The 24,689-nt window shown below is 42.2% G+C and overlaps 1 protein-coding gene across 1 annotated transcript in view; it reads right to left on the bottom strand.

Moving 5' to 3' along the window:
• The window catches only part of RNF145 (ring finger protein 145), a 40,118-nt gene extending 17,500 nt beyond the window's left edge, over nucleotides 1-22,618 (bottom strand). The window contains exons 1-3 of the mRNA XM_048960855.1: nucleotides 22,407-22,618; nucleotides 13,677-13,890; nucleotides 4,188-4,296 (exon numbers count right to left, since the gene is read on the bottom strand). Of these exons, the coding sequence (XP_048816812.1) occupies nucleotides 4,188-4,296; nucleotides 13,677-13,860 (293 nt within the window). The 5' untranslated portion in view covers nucleotides 13,861-13,890; nucleotides 22,407-22,618. The remainder of the gene's footprint in view (nucleotides 1-4,187; nucleotides 4,297-13,676; nucleotides 13,891-22,406) is intronic.
• Nucleotides 22,619-24,689: the final 2,071 nt, after the last annotated feature.

Genomic DNA, 24,689 nt, shown 5'->3' with positions numbered 1-24,689 from the left:
TACTTAAACAAACACTTCAAAACCCCTTCTTCATAGTTGACATCACTGCCTACTCAGTGCAGCTCTTCAAGTGTCACAGTGCATGCAAGGTATGCAGGTATGGGCTCTTTAGACTGGAACCTACACCACCTACAATCAAGAACACCTGAGGATGGAAAAGGCAGCTAACAGCTCATCCTAAGCAGAACATTCTCCCTTGCTGTCCAGCCAGTGCAATGGTTTGGTTGGTTGATTTTCAGTCTTCAAACACCAACACAGATGTAGTCTCTAGGACAAAGTTGGGTATATACATTTTTTTATTTCCATTTGGAGAAAGCACTTTCTCTCAGCATGTGCAAAACAAGCAGGGTAACCTATCAGTTACAAAGGGAGAAAAGAACACTTCCACAGGTTTCATACAAATTTGCAACATGCTGAAGATGGCTTTTTCTATTAGCAATGTCATGCTTCATCTGAAATTGAAGGTGAAAACGATGGTTATTTCTAAACTGCTGGAAGGAAAGCAGTGAAGACATCATTTTCTACATCTGCCAGGAAACAGGTTACAAAATCATCCAGAACACCAACGGTAGCAAGAAGACCTTACACAACTTAGCTAAGACACCAACAGAGCCACACTTAGTCATCTCTTTCATAGCAGGAACAAGCCTTTCAAGCTAGATTCCTTGCCCTTGGCTGATCCAGTCATTCACCCAGAGGTGTCACACTCGGCTTCATTCTTTAAGCACCTCTCTTTAATTTAAGTTTGCACACCTACCAGCTCAGATAAGCATTGTTTTAAGGTCCCTATATTTTCTGAACAGTATTTGTGAACGGTGTCTGAATAAGAAAAGTAATTATTCTCTTCCCACTAGTAGAAACACGGGATCTTTTGGCACAGACACCAATCAGAAGATGTCTGGAACAGCTGCACTGCTACACAAGATGTTGAGAAGAACAAGAGCCTGCACTCAATTTTGAACAATTAAAGCTGTATTAAACTGCAGCTTTTATGTACATTTGAGAATTGTTCATTTTACTCCAGCAGCGTAAAACATTAATACAATGGCTGAAAGTGTGTTATTGCTGTAGAAAATTAGGATGTAAGAGTAAAGCTTAGATCAAATTGCCTTTTTTCATTTGTACATGTGTGCCTCGTTTTACCAAACTGCTGGACTGCCATGAATAACATTGCTCTATAAAGGTGAAGAGATACAGCACAGTCATTAATTGTTATGGAAAGCCAAGAAAGGTCTGTTATTAAAAATATGCTTTGTAACTGACAAGCACAAGGCACAGTTGTTATTTTACCTAATTGAGACATATTGTTGACACTTACTTTGACTGATTATTCTTTGCTGTTAACATCAAATACACACACACTTAAGAGTTTGAATACCTACAGGTACTCTGAAAACTTAAAATGTTTTAAAAATGCAGATAAGACAGAATTCAATCGCTTGCTCCCTGCCTTTTTCTCCTCCTTTCCTCCTCCTAGCTACCTTCATCCCAAATCTTCCCCAAGCTCTGCCAGGTTCAACATCTGGAAAGCAATGATAGCATCAGTTAAAATAACGTGTATTCCATTTTATAGCATAAATAATATTTGCAATTGCTTCATTTCTTTTACTCAGTTTTATTGTTGAAACTGGGGGCTGGAGGGGGTAAAACATGATCCTTTCAAGCAAGACATTCATGCAGCTACATATAAAAGAAAAAATATATATGTATGTTTTCTTTGTCAAGAGTGGCAGGGCTGTTTTTTAAAGCTGACTTCTTTTTTCTTAAACAGATGGTGAATTATCTCTACCCAAACTGCCAGGCTAACATGATGTATAAATGCAGTACTGCCATGGACTCTCCAAGAGCTCACAAACATTAGCTAATCAATCCTCACACATTAAGGTAATTCCTGGTTTTACAGCTGAGGAAGCAAATGCTAAGAAGTGTCTTGTCAAGGTCAAAGAGATCTGAAGTCTGAATCAGAGCTTAACTATAACATTCAGATCTTATTCCTAGACTTGCAGCTGAACCACAAGCTATTTCTGGGCTGGAAAAACAGCACTGAAGGCTGCAGTCTTCCAGCAGCTCAGAATTTCCAGGACGCTGCAGAGTCACAAGTGCCAGCTGATTCCTGTTCTAAAATCTGCATTAACCAAACTGGCCTCGCCTCAAGATGGGATCTTCATCTGTTTTAAATAGCCTCCCAACTGGTAATGTGTGCAAGCAGCACACACTGAGCAGATTTATTAGCAAAATATCAGGAAGTCTGCACACATGATAGCTGCATGTCTCCCTACAATCAGTCTGCTAAATAGAAACATCAGTTATAACTGGATAGCACCATTAATAAGAGGTGTAGCTCCAGCATCAAGAGAGTACCTGCATGTTGTTAAACTTGACTAGTTTCATCATGAAACTAGTATTCAGAAATTCTTTGAAATTTTCTTTGAATATTTCTGATTCAGGAATTCTTTGGAAAACCGAATTCAAGTTGCATTCCCTGTGTTATACAAAGGCTGTTGCTGAGCTCCCCCTGAGCAGTGCCTCCTTTCAAACCAGTCTGCCTTACACCCAGGGAATGGATAAGCTCACTCAGAAGCACGAGCTACACTTGCTTTGTTAAATATCTAGGGAATAGTGCTGGACTATTTGAATTTCAGACATCTTTTAATTAAATATTTTTGTGCCAGTTGATGAAAGATTTAATTAAAGTCTTCATTAACACACTCCAGAAGCATCAAATACAGAAAGCTCAGTACAAAAGCAAACAGACCGAGCAATAGTTATCCAACAAATTTTAATGAAGCCTTTAAATGCCAAATCTCAAAATGCAATACCACTTACAATTCACACTATGGAGAAAAACAACTACAAAAATCACTGTAAAAAGCATCATATTTATTAACCAAAATCCATACCACCTCTCTTTGACTTCAAAGATTCAAAGATCCAGAATTGCATAAGGATCTTCAGCTTTAAATGTTCTGGACCAAAGCCCTGTATCTGATGGGTTTCTGGTACCAGCTGTATTCTCACTTAATACAAATACAATAAATAATGTTTAGGTTGCTGCTTTTTCTAATAAGTATGCCTTTAACTCTATCAGAAACACCCACAAACTGTATCTGTAAAAAACTGAGGACTTCGCTGAGGATGATAAAAAAAAAGTCCTCTTTCCTTCCTACCCAGTGAATAAGAGGTCTGATTTCTCTCTTGCACCCTCATCAGTTCAGGAAATAATAATTTAATAACTGAAACTTTGACAGCTGCAAGAGTTGCACACCGAGTTACCACAAACCCTTCATGAACACTTCCCCTGAGCTGCAGCATACGCAAACGTTCCAGCAAATGCTTTAGTACAGCAATTGTGATGCAGAAATAACAAACCTGTTACTTCACTTAATTCAATCAAAAGCACGTTTTTAAATGTTTCCCATCAGCAGGAGCAAAAAAAAAAAAAAAAAAAAAAAAAAAAAAAAAAAAAATCAAGCTTAGGTCCACATTTACAAAACTTCCCACGTAAAGACCGTAATGCGAGGTCACTCTCTTTGGTTCCAATTTAACATCTTGTCACTAGAAAAGTTTACACTGGCTTTCAACAGATTTAACTCCTGCCAAACAAATGAAGACGATCCACCTTGTCTTGCCTTTCTCAGAGTTGTCCAGCCTATTGCTTTGTGTTTTAGATCCTAAAACCTTTCTTTTCGCTTTCATTGTAAAATATATTACACAAAAATGAGTTTAAGAATAAATTCCACAACTTCTTCACTTTTATTACCCTCACAGCACTACTTTCTCCCTTCTTGTATGTGCCAGGAATTTGAAGGTAACATTCTGTTCACTTGGTAAGACACCTCAGTGTTGAAAGCATGTTAATTAAGCCAATGAATAACAGGTTACTACATCACAGGTCATATTTAGTCCTGCAGTGTTTTCTGTCCTCAGATTAACAGACATTATACTCTGCAGAAAAGCAGCTAAAAACTTCTCTTAAGTCAACACAAATACACCAGAACTAGTTGACAGCACATTTAATTCCATTAACTTTTTAAGACAAACAACAGCATGATACATGTAGTTATCTGGCACAAGAAAAAGCTTCCAGAAAACCAGACCTTCCCTGATTTGCAGAAACTGCTAACAAAGTATCCATTGTATTTTTAACTCACAAATGAAGCTGACAAAATTAACCCACTTATTCCTACCTGGAAATTTGGTGCCCAGCATACAGCAGCAGTGCAGTCAGAAAGTACAGGTAAAGCTGAACAAGGTGTTGCCTTGGTAAAGTTAGGAGCACAACACTTAAGATGTAACCTGTAACAGAAGGCAGAATTTGAGATTTCAAAAAACATTACCTAACCCCATGTTTCTTAAAATATGAACTAGCACTCAAGTTATCCAGATTTCGTCAATTATCTTTGCTTCCATTTGGTCATATAACTCATGCATTTTTAGTTTCCTCTCATCAAAACACACAGCACACTAAAACTGCTCCTCCCCCCCATGAGCAGAGACAGCTCTACCAGTTTCTATAGCATTACATCCAGACAGCAAGTGGTGGACTTCATCCCCCTGTATTTTAGGGAGACACTATCAAAACCAATGTAACAAAAGGAAAAGGCTTAGGAGGCTTAGGTGTCCCTCTTTCAAATGAAAATAAATTTCAATGTAACAGAGAAAGAAATCCATCCATCCAATACACTCAATAATGAGATGTCAAACACCCTTTGCTTTAAGCCAAGAACACACAGAACACTTATTCATGCTGATTATCACTATATGTTTTAATTCTTCCACTGTATCTTCACGGTTTTAAGACACTGTGCCCACAACTGAGGTAGACAGACACAGGCTCTTCTCCATTCTGGTAACATCAAAGCACACTGAAGCCACCAGGGCTCCATGAAACAAGACAACGTGGCACAACCGAGTGTTTGTGGGCACTGACAGCAGCCGTTACTTCACTGCCTGTTGGTATTTAGTAAAACTGTGGGAAAAGATCCAATGCGGGTAAAGCTCCAGTCTTTAAAAACACAGCCTGGCTGCTCAGCAGCTTTTATAACCAACAGAACACTGATCGTTCTTTCCCTAACTGCTCTCATTAGGATACCTTATTAACGCAGTACCTCAAAGTGCACTCCACAAACGGGCGGTTTTGTGTTTGCCCACCCTCTTCACTTTCCTAGCCACTCAGCAGGGTCAAAGACCCATCGTGTGGTGCCTGTACTGATCTCTATCCCCCAGCTCTCCAACACAATGCAGCACTCATTCTCTTTCTGAAGGTCAACTGAAGTACCTGGCACTGAAACTCATCCAAAAGAAAAAAAAAGAAAAAAGAAAAAAAAACCAAACGAGCTGTGGCTCACAACTTCCCTTCAGCTAAGAAGAAAACGCCAAAGTTAACCCATCACCTCAAGTGTAAGGTGAGCCTGCAGCCCTAAGTATCATCCAAGTATTCAGCAACACTGAATACAGTTTAACTGAGTTAATTCAGGAAATTCTTAAAGAATACCAAAGAAAGCAATGTAACTCTAGATTAAGTACTCAAAGGCGACAGCTACTGTAACACAATATATTCCTACATTTGATAAAGATACAATGTCAAAGTCAGTATTTATGTAGAAGTATTTCAATACTACTTAGCAGGTCCCACCTGCAATAAGCAGCCCCTAAACTCTGTCAATACTCCGGTCTTCTAAGTGACTTTGCAGCATGCTCCTAGAAAAGCCACCAGGATGCCCACAGCAAAACCAGCTCTCAAAACAACTGCAGACATTTTTAATACTGGCTCCTTGCTGTGTACATCATCTTCCCTTCATTGCTTTGGAAGGGACAAATCTGCCTGGCACAGCCATGCCCCACTCCTGCCCTGAGTCCAACCTCCCCCAAACTTTCTCACTCAGCATAGCCCGTGACTCACCTTCAGGTGGAGGAGAACTAAATGCTGTTTATTATGCAGCCTTTTATTCCTCTTCTACTCTATAAATAGTCCAAGAATACCTGCTTACTGTATCTGCATTTAAGCTCTGCCATCTTCTTTACCTTATTCAGTCACATGAAAGGCCACTTGGTTATGAACTTGAAAGGAGCTGGGATAATTTATGCAGAAGGAAGACTTTTCAGGGGGCAGCAACTGCAGCACAGCCACGTTACATAGAAGTATTTTAAAGCGACTCAAGTTCATTCTTCTCTGTGATCACTAACTCAAATCTAGGAGGATACACTGAAGGGCTGAGAAAACATCTAATCACAATCAGAAGATAGGAAGGCTGCTGTCACATCTGTACCTTTCACACAAATGACCTGCAGGCAGCACAGGTGATGCCACCGCTCTTGAGTTTGAGCCAGAATTTAAATACTTGTTTTGAAATAGCCTTTATTTACTCTGTTACATCTTGAAGGAGAGAGTGAAAGACATTTAAAGTAGTTTCTTTGCACTCCCATTTACAGTTCCATCTTGTAACTTCACTAGAGAGATTTTGACACACTTGATGCTGCAGTATTTGCATTCTTTCTGCAGAGGCCTTATTCCCACAGTGGTATGAACCTCATTTTTATCCACAATGTTTCTGCCAAAAAAAGAAAGCAAATAATTCATTACCAAACTAGCTCATTGCAGGAAGAAGATGAGCTCAAATTCAGACATAGCAGCAGCAATATTCTGTTCCCTTTCTTTTTGCTTTGACAAATGATGTAATTAGTAAATGGCATAAATGAGATTCTACTTCAAAACAAAGGACCAGGAAATGAAATTTCTCACAGCAGCTTTCTCATCTAAATTATTACATTGCTTTCATTTGCACCTCCTCTGTCAGAAGAAAGCAGGGTACTGTAAACAGACATTTCTTTTGGGGAAGGATCTCAAGGATTTACAGCTTGAGAAACAGTTGTCCTGGTGGGTAACCTTCAGCACGGGTTAACAGTATCTGATTTGGCCCAGCTTAAGAAGCACAGAGCACTTGTTAGGCAGCAAAAGGAAGCAGAGAGCTTCCACCACCTTTTCTGTAAGATGGCACTGGCTTAGACACCACTGGAGAAAGAAAATAAAAATCAACAGAAAAGCTAAGTTAAACATTTCTAGACAAGAACACACGCATTCATTAGCTCATGACCTCATTTACGACGTGTTGATTCAGCGAGATGAAAACCCCTCACTGTGCAATGCTCATTGTTACAGTAAGCACAGCTCACAAACTGCCTTTCAGCAGTCTCTGGTTGCTTCCCACCAAGGTGTTTCCCAGCTTCCCTCACCCCGCATTACCTCCTTCCCCACTCTGGTTCCTGAGCTTTATTGGCAAGCTGCATGCAGCGGAGGTTTCCAGAGCACGATCAAAGCCGCAGCGTATCCTCTTTATGAACCATTTTAGTGCTCATTTGCATGATTACAGATCCCTGGTGTCCACTTCATGTTATTAATCTAAGTTTCCTACAGGTTCAGTTGAAAAATGAGAACTCTGTGGATGAAAGCCAATTCAAGAGTTCACAGCATTTCTTAATAAAACCCAACCATCTCTTGGATACTGCTTCAGCAGAGGCTCGTCAAGGAAACACCGCTCTCAGAAGGAAAGCAGCTGCTTATGCTGGATACTACAAAGGAAGGAATTTAAATCTTTGAGCACCAGGAAGTAATAGCTTCAATTGCACCAGAAAATTAATTTGGAAGGAGCTATCTTCCTACTCAACCATGCCCACTGAGGATGAAGGGTGCATCTTACAATGCCCTGCAAAGCAGCAACCTGTCAGCCACAGAACACCATCAAGACTCTATCTGTCCTGGCTCCACGAAGGATCAGTGCATCACCAAGTCAGCCACATAATTTCAGCCTAACCCTTGCCTGTCTCCATCTCAGTTTACTCAGAAAATCACCTGGACACAATATACAAGCACCAAGCACAGACAAACTTCTGAAAGACTGTACTTGATGTAGTAGAAGCAGGATAACAACTTGCACCTTTATCCCAAGTGAGTCTAATTCTTAGGATAACCATTGACACAGCACAATTTAGACAGATTTTATAAATTGCCTACATACCTAAAATGTCTATTTCAAAAGTGGACAGTGCTCAGAAGGCACTCTTTGGTTAGTAAGGCATGATGCAAAAGTCACCAAACTCCTGTGGCCACACAGATGGAATGTTGGCTCAAGTCCAGAAGGAGCCACAGCAGCCACTTATTTTTAAGTCAGGAGAGAAGAAAAGCTCTTATGCATCTTCAGCTTCCTCACTCTCCCACCCACCCAGAGCTGCTGAAGACAAATGTTGCACATTCTGAGAAGCTTTGTACTTGGAGCCAACGTGGTATTTTTGCCTTTCAGAAAACATGCTGAAAAATTAATTCTACGCTGAGAAAACACATATCCAAACCTACTTGTGCACAAGAAAATTAGTATTTACCCAGTCATGGCAAAGTGCAACTATAAACAGAGATCTGAAATCATTACAAACATCTGCATATCTCAGTGAAAATAATTGCAACAATTTACTCATTACTGGGGTACTGCCATCAGTTTCAACAGATGTTTCTTGAATTATTAAATATGTAACAGATTGAGTGTTTGAAATATAAATAACCCAAGAACTGAGTTCCTTACAGAGATTTACAGTTATGTCAGAATAAACAACATGGACTTCAGGCTCTAGAACTGCTCTATCATTAAGGGGCTGCTTCTGTAACACAGCACACATACTGGCCAGAGTTCTGGCATGAATTACAACCAGGGAGAACCTGAAGAAAACTGCAGATGAAAACACAGCTGGAATTGGAACCATAAAAATAGAATGACTCGCAAAGTATTCCAAGTCATGAACACAAATTGCGGTACTCAGAAATACAACTGTCAACTGAACCTCATAAAATTTTAAGAATCTCCTTTCAAGCAAGCTACTATTGACTTCATAAAATAATAAACAGCAATACAAGTTACCAAAAAGTGTTACCAGCTTCACACAGAAGTTACCTGAAGCTGACCAGAAAAAGCCTAGGATGCTATGGCAGCAGTATGAGAATCAGCAGACTCTGGGGATAGGAGAGAATATGCTAAATTTTGACCATGGCATGATCTCTACCCACTTCTTTATCTACCAACCGCATTGTATAATCCAAAAAGAGGATATCAAGATAGAGCAAGTATTTCTTCAGAGGAAATAAAGACCAAGTTCATGTCATCAAATTGCACTTAGTTAAAAATAGCCATAGTTTAAAATAGTAACAGTCAGCAAATGGTTCTACTATCCCTTAAGTTAAATGGTTCTGGAAAGAGGGCAACAGAAGATGTGGGACAGCAAATCTAGAGGTGCTGGATGTGCTGGCTCTGAGCAGCACTTCACCTATGTGTGCACTAACTGCATTTGCACATTTAGTCACACATCCTCATCTCAGGATTTTGAGAAGTTTGTTTTTGGAATGAGCCCAACTGCTTGCTGCTGCAGTGTGAACCAAAGCTTCCCATGGCATTTCTTACTGTGTTTCTATCAGATCTCTGAAACTTTCCTTTCAGAATCACAGAATGGCCAGGGTTGGAAGGGACCTCAAGGATCATGAATCTCCAACCCCTGCCACACGCAGGGCCACCAACCTCCACATTTAATACCAGACCAGGCTGCCCAGGGCCCCGTCCAACCTGGCCTTGAACACCTCCAGGGACGGGGCATCCACAGCCTCTCTGGGCAGCTGTTCCAGCACCTCACCACTCTCTCTGTAAAGAACTTCCCCCTGACATCCAATCTAAATCTTCCCTCCCTCAACCTAAAACCATTTCCCCTTGTCCTGCAGTTATCAACCCTTTCAAAGAGTTGATTCCTGTTTGTAGGCTCCCTTTAGGTCCTGAAGGCTGCCATGAGGTCACCCCGCAGTCTTCTCTTCTCTAGGCTGAACAAGTCCAGTTCCCTCAGCCTGTCTTTGTGGGGGAGGTGCTCCATGATCATCTTCATGGCTCTCCTCTGGTCTCTCTCCAACAGCTTCTTGAACTGAGAGCTCCAGACATGGATACAGCACTCCAGATGGGGCCTTACAAGAGCAGAGTAGAGGGGGACAATCACCTCCGTGTCCCTGCTGGCCACCCCTCTTCTGATGGAGCCCAGGATACCATTTAAAAGACACCATAAAAAACAAAATCCAAGCAAATAAAAGATCTTCCAATGAATGCACGATTGTTGAAAGAAAGCAGGCAGACCAAGAAAGATAGCAACCAGCTACCATCAGATGGCAGCATCTTCTGACTTCTCCTGTCCCGTTCCCCTTTGTTGAAGGCCTTATTCCAAACAAGTAGCTCATACCTGGTCAAGCGATGTGACCAAACAATTAAGGCATTAACCATAAACTGCAAGAAACTGCAATTATAAACAGGGTTGGGAAAAATGACGCATGTTTCACTTATTCAAAGTATTTTAAATGGTTTCTTGACTTTGTTTCCCAGATTTTATTATTGTTGTTATGACAAAGAATACAGTTAAAGATAGAAAACTGCTCTTATTCTTAGTTAAGAAAACAATACATATTTAGCATACACCAGTGCCCATAGTGATTTATTTCCAAGTCTGATTACAGGTTAAGTACATGACTCTTTCCATTTAACTTCAGAGCATTTATGAATTAGCACAAAATAGCACTACTTTGCCCTTCAGAGGAAGAAATTACGTGGTTTCATCTATTTCCATCATCCGTATCAAAGAAATATAAATGACTCCCCTCTCAGAGCTAATCTAGAGCATAGGATAAAACACTGAAGTCTGACTGTAGCAGTGTGCTAGCCTACTGCATACAAGTTTGAGGCAGAAAGCCATTTTAGCTAGCTAGCACTTGTCCTTAAGAAGAGGGTTCACTTATTAAGGGTTAACTTAACTTACATAAAACAATTTTAACGAAGTGTTAATGAAACCACATTATACCTTTGAAGAGTTGTGGACAGAAGCTTTTCTGTTCCTTTTCTAAGCTTTCCCCCACTCCTCACCTCCAGATCTCTCTATCTGATAACAGACCACTCCAACCACCACTGATACTGCAGCAGCTGGGTGCAGACTTACCACATGCTGTGCATGTTGAAGGCTACTGCAGGCCACACAGAGGCCTTTTAAACCTCTGGAACAGTAACCACGGTGCTAAATGACAGATAAAGTTTACCGGAAAACTGCAAAGTAATTTTGTTTATACTAAATTAATCTGCTTACTTTCAAGAATTCTAAGCAGAAATTCACCTCCGCTATTTGCAATGCTTTACACGTTTATAGTTACATTTCATGCAGTTGAACTTACAGCTTCATGATATGGGAGGGAAAAGCTGAATCAAATAGCAGCTTGCATCCTAGAGGCTTTTGTGACTTTCTCAGTACTGCTACCTGAAACGTGAGTCACACCATAACACATCTCCTCACCTGCCCAAACATAACCAGCCTTTCAAACTGAGTGAAAGGGATGACCTTGGAGACCCCCAGCTGGGCCCTTGGTGCTGGGAGAACATTTACTCTAAAAAAAAAAAAAAAATCAGTAAAATCTACCAATCCTGATAGAGCTCTACTCAAACTGTTCCTTAAACATCCACCTGAGATGGGCATATCTGATCTCCTAAGCTGTTACAAGCATTTCTGTGATATGATACCTTATCCTTAAAGAAATTCAGTAATCATTTTATATTACAAAGCTGCTGCCACATTTGCTGATACCGTGTTTGCTTACAGCAAATATGAAAGATTTTTTTTGTTACAAAACAGATCAGCATGCTGAAAGATATCCACAGCAAACTGCTGTTCAGATTGCACGCTAACAGTTAATTTCCCTCAACATATCTTCAAAGAACCTTCATTTCCCAAACTGGTACAAAAGTACTTTGTTTATTTTAAAAATCCCATTTATACATTCAGATACATTATTTTAATTAACATTATGTAAACTGATGCAATTAAATCTAGAGAACATTGTGTAGACATGAAAGTTGATGTAGCCCAGCTTCACGCTGATGCAGCTTTAACAAAAACAGACCTATAACACAGAAAGAAACACAGATCAACTTTTTAAATACAGCACAAGCAAAGCTCTGTCCCAGATAATTGTCTGAAAATCTTTTAAAACAAGCAACTTGTTTGATGATTTGAAAGCTCTCCTTGGTCACAGCAACTACAGGTTGGAACAAGAGAAGTACAGACACTCAATACTGCAAAAGAAAATGCAGAATTACCACTGAGAGAATGCGTACTGAGACACCAGCCTGCAGGAGGAGCACACCAGAATCCACTGGTTCAGTACTTAAGGAGCATGCAGGTGAGAAATACTTTGAGGTAATAATACCTACCATCTCTGTAATGCTTTTTTATTGGTGTTATCTTAACACTCTGGAGCAAATACAATGTTATTAAATGACTATAAAAAAGAACGTTGTGTCACAGTTGGAAGTTATATCTTGATAGCTTACTGCACAACTGTTAGTTTTCTATTAGAAACAGAGCTGACTAACTAATTTCTAGAAGGTATTTGTTTGTGTACAAGTTGCATGCACAGATCAAGCTAAGCAGGAGAGGGTCAGGCAAAGTACCATGCCTGCACAGTCCTGTGTCATTTACCAGCAACAAACAAGCACTCTCTCCCCAAAACACATGAAGACCCCATAAAGCAGTCACATCAGCTTTTTGCAGTAAAAGTAGATAGGTAAGTATCCCTAGCCAAGTAGAACGGAGCCATAACAAAGAAAGCCACATGTGTTTTCAGTGACAGTAAATAAACTTCCAGACAGACATTTAATAGATTGAAAATAAGAAGTTACACTTCTGCAGTCAGGATTAAAACTCTGGACAAGCCATTAAAAAAAAAAAAAAAAAAGTCCTCTAACAACTTAACTGAAGGGCGTTTTCCTTAGCTGACTCCAGTACATCTTTATCCTCTAAGTCATCTACAAGGAAGAAACATTGCAGAATGAGCTAATTACATGCCAGCCACTTCTCCCAAAGCTAGGCAGCACCCATGCTGATTGTCATTGGCTATCAACCTCAACAGCCTGGATCCGAGCCCTAATTAACCCCATATGCACTCACTAGATGAATCACATACCCACCTGGAGAGCAGGTCCCAGAACAGTAATCCTTTCATCTCCTGAAAGCAGACTTCTAGCATTTCAGAGCTAGACTTGCAGGGGCAAGGTTGAAACCTCAGCTCCCTGAACCATGCTAGTAATTTTGTCCATTTATCTGCCACGCAGGACTTGTTACATGCTCTAATCGACTCGGAGCATACATACAGGTCATAAGGTTGTTTGCTGAAGAACCATATCCACACAGCAGTAAAAGCCAACTTTCTGGTGCTGTGGTCACAGCTCAGAACAGGCAACCTTTGCTCTAGTCTCTTCCTTAATGCCAATGATTTAAGTTACACTACTTGTCTGCTCAGAGTTTCACTGCAGCTTTCTTACTAGTCAGCTGCAGCCAGCATTACTGTGCTTCTCTCAGGGCATCAATACTGTTTCCAGGCATTAATTTTATTCTATTTACATATCAAGGCTAAATAACAAAGTTGAAGACCCTACACAGGACTTCTTTACTGCTAACATAAACAGGCCTACATTAATTACAGTGCTGCTGATTACATTTATTTCCATGCAATTTGTTGCAATCAATATATTACCATACTATTATAAATTTCTTAACAATTTTGAAGCAAGCAAAAATGGTATTTACTAGTAGTGTTTTCTCTTGAATACGCATTCACTTACCCACATAATGCATGTTAAGGGCCAAGTACTTGTACTGGAAGAGAGGGTTGTTGTGCAGGCTGCTTCTTTGGATCTGCTGGAAGAACGAGCTGACATCCCATCTATACAAGACATCCAACAGCATGATGCTTGGGACCCTCAGGGCCACATTTAATATTGCCTCCAACTTCTCCTTTGCAGCCATCCTCTTCTCTTTCCGTGAACTGGCAGCAGACTGTAAATAGCACAAGACGGAAGAGTAATCAAATCAATCTCACTGAACAAACAGCTATTAGGCTTTGTGAACATATGAATGGGGCTTCCTGCATGGCCACAAATGACTAAATGAATCCACTGACTGAAATTCAAATCCAGGCAGGACAGCTTCTATTTTTGCTATATGTAAGTCAATTTGCTAGCAGCTTTCCACGGCGATATGGTAAGACAGGGGCTGGGGAGGCAGGTTAATGACACAATAATGGTCAGAGCATACACCAAATAAACCTTTATTCTATTTGCACTAATTCAGAGTCCAAGTGTCCATTCAAAGGACTCCAGCACACAAGAGATTCCACAAACACCAACATGAGAAACTATAAAAAACAAACAGCAACAAAAGTCACACATAAAGAGTACTGCCAATGATTTGTTCTGTTTCTATATACAGATTTGTAAGTCTCAAATGAAATAAGCACCAGCTAAAACTTTTTAAAACATTTTAGATTCATTTCCTCAATGCAAACTGAAATGATTTTTAAAATAAGTTCAAACATCAGAAAATTATTTAGGACATTCATTAACCTCTATGATTTTATACGCTTATGGAATTCGAGGCAGTTTTGAAGATTAAGACCAGGAACAGAACTATTCTACTTATTCTAATGTAATTCACTGCAAGGAATCATATTTTAAAAAAAAAATTACATCCTTTCTCCTGAGTACTGGAAGGTAATTTAATTTTGGAGGTTGCAATCAGAGAAGATGGATGATGCAAGACAATGAAGGGCTTTTCTCCTTTTTTTCTAATTCATCCTTCTTCCTCTTTCAAAACAGAAATATATATGTGTATATATATGCGTATACACACACACTGGTTCACAACAGCATTTCAAAGGCTGTTGATCTCCAACAGAACCAGTCTAGAGCAGAAGGATCACTTTCCACAACCTGCCAGAGCACTGCTTTCAGCTGAGACCAAGAGCTGTATCTAAAAGCAAAGCACTTCTCAACCCTCACCCACGGGGGAGCAGCACAGCCCCCAGGCTGGTACATGAGCCACCATTACACACACAGTGTACAGAAGCAGAGTAGCAAAGTATTCAAGGCCAAGGTGGGGAAGATCCCAACAAGCATTTATTCAGCAGCAGCCATACAAACAAAAACCATCACCAACAGCAGACCATTAGAGGCTGAGTTCAGGACTAATTGGTCTAACTGGACAGACTGGAATTGAGAACCTCTTCTTATTAGGGGGGCAACTTGAAAAAACCCTGCGCTCCCATCACAGAAACAGAAAAATCTGCATTTGGAACTGTGCTTTTTAAAATAAGTTTTACAAGATTTTCTTTAAGTGGTTATTGTGCAAGTTTTAAAAATATAACACGGAAGCACAGCACCAAAGGAAGTCCTGCTCATACACAGAAACCAAAAATCTTTCCTACTTCTCATACACAACCATCATGTGAAGCTCTGTTTGCGTTGCCATGGACAAGATGCTCCCAGGAACCACTCATGCACACCTGAAGCCACACTGACACGATGACAACATCAGTTCTGGCCAACAAGTCAGGGTGGATCAGAAGTGAGGTCTGTCTCAGCAGACTATAGGTTACAGGGCTGCCATCACCCAGCCCACAGCCCCATTTCTCAAGTAAAGCAGTGTCACGTCCCACATACCAAGCATACCACAGGAAGTCAGAAAGTGTTTTTAGCTGTTCCTTTACAGACAGCTACAGCTCCTGCAGCAGCTCTGCAGACCCCAAAACGCCACAGTCATGCCTGGCCCCCACGCCACCCACTGGGGCTTCTGAGAGGAAGTTCTGCCACAACACTTACAAATATTTAGGACCAATAACCAAAACCACTGCCCAGATACCTTAATACTCATGTTTAGCATTCAGTGAGAATGAAAGGCAGAGGCTAAATGTGCAGCACTGAACTGGGACCTGCACAGATGGGAACAAGGTGTTTCAGCTGCAGGCTGCAAACCAAGCCTCTGCTCAAAGGCACACTGCTTAAAGCCAACTGATATGAAGACATACAGTGTCCTTTCTTCTCCTCCTCCCAAAATCCTTGGGTTTGCCAGATACACAAGATTAACTGCAACTAATTAATTAATTAAACCAAGCTGCCATCTGCTTTTTGCTAAGACACACTTCCAAGTGGATCAGGGCCTGGGGGGCAGGAGCTGACTTCAGGTGTTCACTGTTACAGCCAAAGCAAACTGCCAACAAGCACTGACTCCCAGCTGAGCTCCCATGACAAACTTCTTTCAGTCAGCTGCAACCACAGGACAAACCCACAGGACAAGGAGGAAGCTCCCACTTTCCTGATTTACCCCAAATACAGAACTCTGTGGACTTCTCCAAGTACTGAAAGTTAATTGGGGTTCTGCACATCCACATTAAGTTGAAAACTTTGCCTTCCAAATCAATACATGCATACTTGAGAATGTAATAGAAGTAGAACGAGCAGCATTTCTATTACCTAAGGAAGTGCGCAATTCTAACCCTGTTAATGAACACAAAGACAAGAAAGACAAGAGTACAGTACAGTTCTTCAGTACAAGAAAGACAGGGAGCTCAGTACAAGAAAGAAGGGAGTTGTTTGAGAGGGTTCAGAGGAGAGCCACGAAGATGATCAGGGGGCTGGAGCACCTCCCCTACAAAGACAGGCTGAGGGAGCTGGACTTGTTCAGCCTGGAGAAGAGAAGGCTGAGGGGTGACCTCATGGCAGCCTTCAGGACCTAAAGGGAGCCTACAAGCAGGAGGGGAATCAACTCTTTGAAAGGGTTGATAACTGCAGGACAAGGGGAAATGGTTTTAGGTTGAGGGAGGGAAGATTTAGATTGGATGTCAGGGGGAAGTTCTTTACAGAGAGGTGAGGTGCTGGAACAGCTGCCCAGAGAGGCTGTGGATGCCCCGTCCCTGGAGGTGTTCAAGGCCAGGTTGGACGGAGCCCTGGGCAGCCTGGTCTGGTATTAAATGTGGAGGTTGGTGGCCCTGCGTGTGGCAGGGGTTGGAGATTCATGATCCTTGAGGTCCCAACCCTGGCCATTCTGTGATTCTATGATTCTGAAAGGCAAAGGAGCTTTCAGAAGTACACTCTGCTGCAATCGATAGGCTACATTCTATGAGGCAGCCACTGACACACTGCAGCGTATTCTGCCACTGCCTGACAGAGCACTCAGTGCCCATAAGAAACTCTTTAAAATTAACTTCATTAGAAATGTGGATGTGTCAAATAAAGCTTCAGCTGTAACTGCTGCCAAGTTCTAACAAAACATAACACAGACAACCAACAAAGCTCACTGCACTCAGCCCATTACATCACAGAGAGCTCTCACAATACATTATTTTGATTGGTGTAAATGCAAACCAATAAAAAAAAAAATTAAACCTCTAAAACCTTTAGATAAAGGATGATGACAAGTTGCTGGATGCTCAGACATCAGAAAACATAGGTCACACTTAAACACAGCCAAAAAATGGGCTTAATAGGATTGGGAAGCCACTGGTTTGTGCCTCAGCATATTTTCCCCATGATTTCAAACATCCTGCTGTTCCAAATGAGGATGAGAAAATGAACAGTCCTAGGAAGAAATTCAGACTCCACCTCCTACATGAGTGCATGCACAGCTGCACTATTTGACTTCAAACAGCATTTTAACATTTCCCACCAGAACTGATTAACTTTTGGAAAACAGCATTTCCACAACAACACAGCACCTGCAAATCCCTCCTTCATCTGGCAGAAATGTTTGGCCAAAAACATTCCTGGCTGGTTTTAAAGACAAATTAGTAAAATCTGATATTTTTTTTTTTTAAAGCTACCACAGATTGGTCTCTTAGGAGTCCACTGCCAATACAGATGAGCAGCAAGCTTAAAAAAAAACTCTCAAAGACAACACACATTTTCCCTTTAATAGAAGTTTATTTCTGAGGCTTTGACATAACACAAGAATTTACCATTTCAACTGAAAGTGTGAGTTATGCTGCTTGAACAAATGCAGTACTTTTTTTATGTACTAACTTATAATTAAACATCACAGGCAGAAAATACTCACTGATGAAATCACGAGAGGATACACAAAATCTGCATCCATTCATCCAAGCAGGTCCAAAGTTCCACTAATCAAGTAGAGCATCTCACAGTAAGAAAAGCATTACACAATGTTTCTCAATACTTACAGAAACACGCTGGAATATTTGTTATTAGAAGCACTGTTCTCATTTCCCCACCAAAATAGCCAATAATTCCACTAACAGCCACCAAAAGCCAGCATAGAAAGATTCAGTAGCTCCATCTGCAATCAGAACTTCAGTGCAATGCTCAGTGTAACATCTGAGAACCAGCCAGGCACTCATCCTCCTACAGGATTAAGATTTAAGACAGCTGGAAAGTCTGACCAGAAACCAAAAGAAGTAACAACTTCAACTTGCTTTCTTCACACCTGCAACATTCCAGTTATTTTGGATACACTAACTAACCATCAGACTTTGATCTGTACTCCAGCTTCCACTTCAAATTACTGAAGCTAAAGACGTCACCAAGCTTTGAGCTTCCTGAAGGGTAAACATGGCTGGAAAGATCTTGAAGAGGGGAAGAGTCTTGACTTGGAACTACAGAAGGTGCAACGTCACAGGAGAAAACCCTAAAATTAGACCCATGAGCCATATTGTTCTCACTCATTTCTTAGAACCCTTCCTTCCAAGGGCCTGTCCTGTTCCTGAGGAAAATAAACTGAAAGGAATTTGAAGTACAGAAGAATCTGGTACTTCAGAGAGTTCTATCTTTATACCGTCTATCTGGGAGAGAGAAAACAAAGGGAAGGAAAGGGAAGGAGCAGTCTGAAAAGGTTTATCAGATAATACACTCAGCAAAGAACTTCCCGGTGTGTCTGTGCAAAAAAAAAACATACACAAAAACCCCCAGAACTCCGGAGAGTAGGTGAGTCAGTGATCCATCAGAACAGCTCCTGCCCATGCAGCCGGCAGCAAGGAAAGCAAAAGACGCCTTGCTGCTGTACAGCTTAAATGAGGCCAACTTCTGTGTTGGCTAACAAGGACAGCACTCAACCATTTCTGCTGAGAAGGCCAGAAACAATGAGCATACCGAGCGTAGCAGTAAAGCAGCGAAACACTCCAGTCTGCACTGCAAGGCTGTCATTAGGATCCGGTAAGCAGCTCCAGTAATACACAGTTTCTGTAGCTCAGCTGGTTAGTAATTCCAAGTAATAACCACTTGGTATTTAGCATTCAATTTAAAGGTTTATAGAGAATACAGTTCGCAAACAGAATACTCGATATGTAAGAAGGTGACAAGAATAAATGATTTTTTTCCCCATCTAGTTTAACAGCACGGATTGCTATAGAGCTGACTATACAGAACTGCAGAGTTCTTATCTCCAATTAGAAAACAAATGAATTGCTGAATTCCTACTCACCCCAGACCCTATCATTTATAAACAGAGACAACCAAAGTTGATCACTTCAAGCAAACACATAATATATTTCAGGTAAAACAACTGATACTGTAAATCAGTACCTCAACCCCTCATCTTTTCATGGGGACAGAAGTGAACATGCATTCACATTAAAAGCAAAAGCAACCAGAGACAGTTAACTGTATAGGAGAAAGAAATCTACATTTCCAACTGCCAGTAGTTTTAGCAAGTTTTATGAGGGAGAAGAAAATCAATTCAGGAATGAGAATATATCTCAGCCCTGGGAAGTTAAAAGTTACTTTAAAGATTTATTTCTAGAGTACTTTCATACACTATAAGCAGCTCCAGTCAATTATAGAGCAAGTGTATTATTTATAGGCAGCCTGTAAAACATCCAGTGCTTTCAAGTCTTCATAATGAGCAGGTAGGACCAGAGAGCTGAACTCGGGGACTGACACATGTTAACAAGGGTTAATAAACCCAGAAGGTACTCAGGAAAACCCTTCTGAGGATTCCTATACAACCACCTCCCTGCCTGAATATTAACAGTTCAAATGCAGGCACACCAACAAGGGCTGCTCATTTTTCAGAGCACAGAACATTGTTTGCCCAGTCGAGTTCAGAATCTGAAACACAGCTATCTAATTCATTACATTAAAACCATAACCAATTATATCTTTAAGTAATTCAGGGGAAAAGAAAGTTATACAGATTGAACAGAAATCAAGCTGCTCTCAGGTCCTTTCTGACTCTACAGTTCCTTGCCTTCTGAGCTGTGGTTCATTAACCAGTTATTCAGCAGATTTTTTGCCGTCACTGCCATATTTGCAAGTCTACACCTACAGGCCTGCCTAACCACATTTGTATCAGCATATTCTGAGGAAATCTGGGCTGCAGTCCCAAAGCGCCTCTGCAGAGGACAGAGCACCCAGGGACCTGCACACCGAGCACTGGGACGATGCAGTCTGTGACAGCCAACCCTGGGTTGGAGCAGAGGAGAGCAGCCACACAGGCAGAGCTCACAGATCCCACAAACTGCAGCCTGAACATGGTACCAGGATGCTGTTATGCAGCAGGATGAAACACATGCCATCCCCCACGGCTGTTCACCTAGCTTTGAGCCACTTCAGATACAGACGTAGACTATGTTTAGAGCTGGCAGTGCTAACTAGTTGTGCAACTAGTCACCCAACTCGTTACAAGTGAAAATAGAAAATACTTTCAAGATTTTCATGCGTTAATACCATAAAACTTTTGTTGTTGCAACTCTGAATCCTGTGAATAAGAAGCATCAGTCCTAAGCTTGTCAAGCAGGCAGCTCTGCTCCGGCGTTAACAGACGTGTGACACAAGAATGGTGAAAGGAAAGTCCCCCTTAAAGCTCAAGCTCTCTTTTAAACACAAAGAGTGCAATCAACAAAATTTTCCAGGAAAACTCCATGAGGTGAAGCACCCACTTCTGAATGCTCCTTTCAAGTGTGCAGCTAATTAAGCAATCACGCTTCGCTGAAATGAAAGGAAATGCTTTAAAATAAACACAGAGAAACCAACACACGGATGCTTGAAGCACATTGGAAGTGCCAGACATGAACGCACACTTAAAAAGCAAAACTGCTGTGAACTGTGACTTTGTAAACACCTTAAACATCCCCTAATGTGTTTGGTAATGAAAACTGGTGCAGAAGGAGAACAAGTCACCAAACTATTAAAAAAAAAAAAGATTTCCAGTGAACTGAAACGGAAGGTCTCTGCATGTTTGCATGAAGAGAAAAAAACCAACCCGAGAATAGCAAATAGCTTAGAGAAAAGGAGCACAACGTGAAACGCTAAGCAGGCTTAGAGCTTTCTAAGGCACACCCATCCTTTATGTCTTCTGGGCATGAGTCTCTCTGCATCTGCACTGTGGATTCCACAGCAGGACCCAAGCGAGGCACTCCTTTCCTTCCATCTCTCCCAAGGAAGGAATTCCCCAGCCCATCTCCAGACACACAGTTCAGCCCATGTCCCCTGCAGGATCAGACTGCTCTAACGTCAGGGCTTCCTCCCAGGACTGCTGCAAACCAGGTGAATGAATGCTGCATTTTAGACAAACAGTAGTTTCACATTACTGAGATTTCTGATGATCTTTCCCTATAATGCTGGTAAGAGAGAACTGTTTCCTAATGGTAATGAATTCAGGGATTAATAAAGTGAATTTTTTTTTGTGACATTAGGAGTAAGAAACTGGAGCTGACTGCCCCAACTGGTAAAACTAATGAGAAAACTATCTAGAAACACAGACAGTTTCCCATGCACAGCTAGTTGGTTAAGATAATCAGCACAAATAAACCAAATTTGCAAGTAAACTGAAGTTACAGGCAGCAACAACTTAACAGCTCACATTCTTTTTCTATACTTAATCTCAAAGAGTCATTAAAAATAACTTCCCTGTGACCCTCTCAAGTATTCTGAGAGTGCACTGCACACAGAACCCAAGGCACACAGCAGTGGGTACCCCTGCAGCCCGAGCACACAGAAAGTTAACAGCAACTCTCGTATTGAAAATCGCAGTAGACAAAGACAGCAACACCTACAAACCAAAAGAACAGCATTTGGAATGAGATCACCAATGGGTAACGCGTGTGAGTCAGGCACCTTACCGAAATCCCCCATCTCCCTGGAAAACAAAAGGCTTTTTTTTTTTTTTGCCTGCATTTTTTTGCCTGCCGTGTCTCCCACCTAGCGCTCTCCCTTGGTTACCGATACTTGCACGTCACGAACAAAAAACACCTTTCTCCCTTTTTCCGCCCTCCCCGGTGCAGCACTGCCAGCTCCCATCACAAACCCCGCTCCGGGAGCCCGAGGAAAAGTCCGACGCGGTACAAAGGAGCGCAGCCCCGCGGGGTTCGCCCCTTACATAAGCACGACCGGGGTCGGTGCGAGGTGTACCCCGGCCCGCGCCCGCCGGAGGGGCCGGTGCTGGGCGGGGGCGGCCGCGGACATCCTCGCAGCCGCAGCCGTTCCGGGCCGGTCGGCTCCCATACGGGCCGCACGCAGAGCACCGCGGCCCTGAGGAAGGCTGGGGCCGTGCGCGTGTGAGGAAATCACCTGGAGCGGCGGCTGGTGATGATGGTGGTCGCCGCCTCCTTTCCCTCCTCTCGGTGCCGGTGCCGTTCCCCGAGCCCGCGGCGGAGCTCTGCGTCTCACAGCGACGGCGGCGGTCGGGCGCCCGGCGGCGGCAGAGCGGCTCCTCCAGGCACCATGGCGGCGCCGCGCCGCCTCAGGGCGCCGACGGCCCGCGGCCCCACGTACGGCCGGCCATGGCCCCGCTGCCTGCGCGCGCCGCCCCGCACCGCGCATGCGCCCGGCGCGCAGCTCCGCCCCGGCACCCGGCGGGGTCGACCCGCGGCGCTGCGTGAGCGTCTGGTTCCATCACTTCGGTCCGTGAAAAGGGGTTCTAGGGAGGATGTCGGTGATTTCAGCAATTGAAAATACTAAAATTGACTCAGTTTTTTTTTTTTTTTTTGTGATCACCTTTGCTGTGATTCAATTCGAAAATACGGGACTTTGCGCTGTCCCTTCTCAGCTTGTAGAGGCGGCTTCCTGGCTGCACCCGTAACTCGTCCTTGAACGTAGAATCCTTAGTTGGAAGGGACCACTGAGGACCATCTTCCCTGCAGTGCACAGGGACGCCACAGCTCCATCGGGCTGCCCAGGGCCTTAAACAGCCTCATCTTGAAAGTCTCCAGGGACGGGGCACCAACCACATCACTGGGCAACCTGTGCCAGTGCCTCGTCACCCTCACTGTAAAAGATCTTCTCCTTATATCTAACCTGAATCTACCCTCTTTAAGCTTAAAGCCATTTCCTCATGATCTATCACATCAGACCCTGCTAAAGAAGTCTGTCTCCTTCTTTCCTGTAGCTCCCCTTCTTCTACTGAAAGGCCTCTATCTCGCCACCTCAGAGCCTTCTCTTATCCAGGCTGAAGTGCCCCAGCTCTCCTAAGAGGACAAGCTGAGAAGTGTTCCATTCTGTGTTTCATTTTCGTGGCCTTTCTCTGGATGTGCTCCAACGTCTCCTCTTCATATAAAGATTGCACAGCCATGCCCCAGCATGCTCTCTAAAGTGGTGAGGAAGGGCTGTAGCCCAAGAGATGTAATGCTTTTGACCTTCATACCTGACAAAAATTACAAAGCCGCACTGTCTCGGACATGAGAACCTTTGCTGTGGTGAAGAATGAAGGAATAAGCTGAACTGGAAAATCCTGTCATTCGCAGGGGCTGGGCGAGCCAACTCAGTAATTGCTTTTTTCCTTCCACCTCTAATGAGAACCCAAGCATTCATCAACATGTATAAAAGTGCTCAGCCTCAACACAACGTATGTCACTCCATGACACTAATACACAGATACTAATATAAGGGTGTCTGTCCACATCATGCTTTGCAAAATGACCCCTCTCTGCATACACAGGGGTTTTCAAAACACCAGAAGAAAACTGTAGTTCGAAGTAATACGGCAGGGCTCAGTGCTGCTATGTGCTCTGGTGGTTCTATCTGGTGTTAACATTGCACCTGACTTCTCTCCGATTTGTCAGCCCGCACATCAGCAGAAAGGAGACCAAACAGCACAACTGACTGAGGTTTCCCAAACAGAAGCCCTTCCTCAGGCAGCACAGGAAGCTCAGCTTATTGATACAAGTTTCCATGAGCTTCAGATTTTAATGATGTTTTAAAAATAAGTTTTGTTGTTTGTTTGTTTGTTTTTAAGCTTTTAGTTTAAAGCTATCAGAGGACAAGGGAAAACAGTGGCTTCATCAGACTCCAGCCATCCCATTATTCTGCCTGGCTCAGCCTACTCACTACTTTGCTGCTATTATTCACTAACACTTGTTGGTACCACTACACATCTTATCACAAGGAGTACAAACCACCAGCTGTCATATAAGGCATAAGAACCTCAGCGGAGCACTTGTATTCTCCTGTTGTGCATGGAAAAAAGAGAGTCACTTCTGTTCTCTATGGTTTCATTTCAATGCTGACTGAAGTCGGGGCAATGGTGCAGGATCTGTAAAATTCTACTGCCTGTTTCTGTGCTGCTTCTGAACAAAAAAAAAAAAGAAAGGAAAAAATAACACCCAGCAGGTAGCAGAGGGAGAAAAAACCTTCACTGTATAAAGCAACAGGTTTTTCTAGAAAGAGTGGAAGTCTATCATGATTTTAGAATTATATGTATCATGAAAGTATGGTAGTAAATCACTGAAATACTTCAGTTTGCAAGAAGACATTGGAATCAAATGTCCTTTCATTTCAACATCCCTCATCATTAATTCTGAATATGCGTTGCTTCACAAAAACACAGATTTTCTAACAGGCAGAGCAGGCAGCCTT

This window comes from Lagopus muta, chromosome 14 (genome assembly GCF_023343835.1).
Source record: "Lagopus muta isolate bLagMut1 chromosome 14, bLagMut1 primary, whole genome shotgun sequence".
In the NCBI taxonomy this organism is placed as follows: Eukaryota; Metazoa; Chordata; class Aves; order Galliformes; family Phasianidae; genus Lagopus; species Lagopus muta.
The sequence above is the reverse complement of the archived record's forward strand: the minus strand, read 5'-3'. Positions and strand labels throughout refer to the sequence as shown.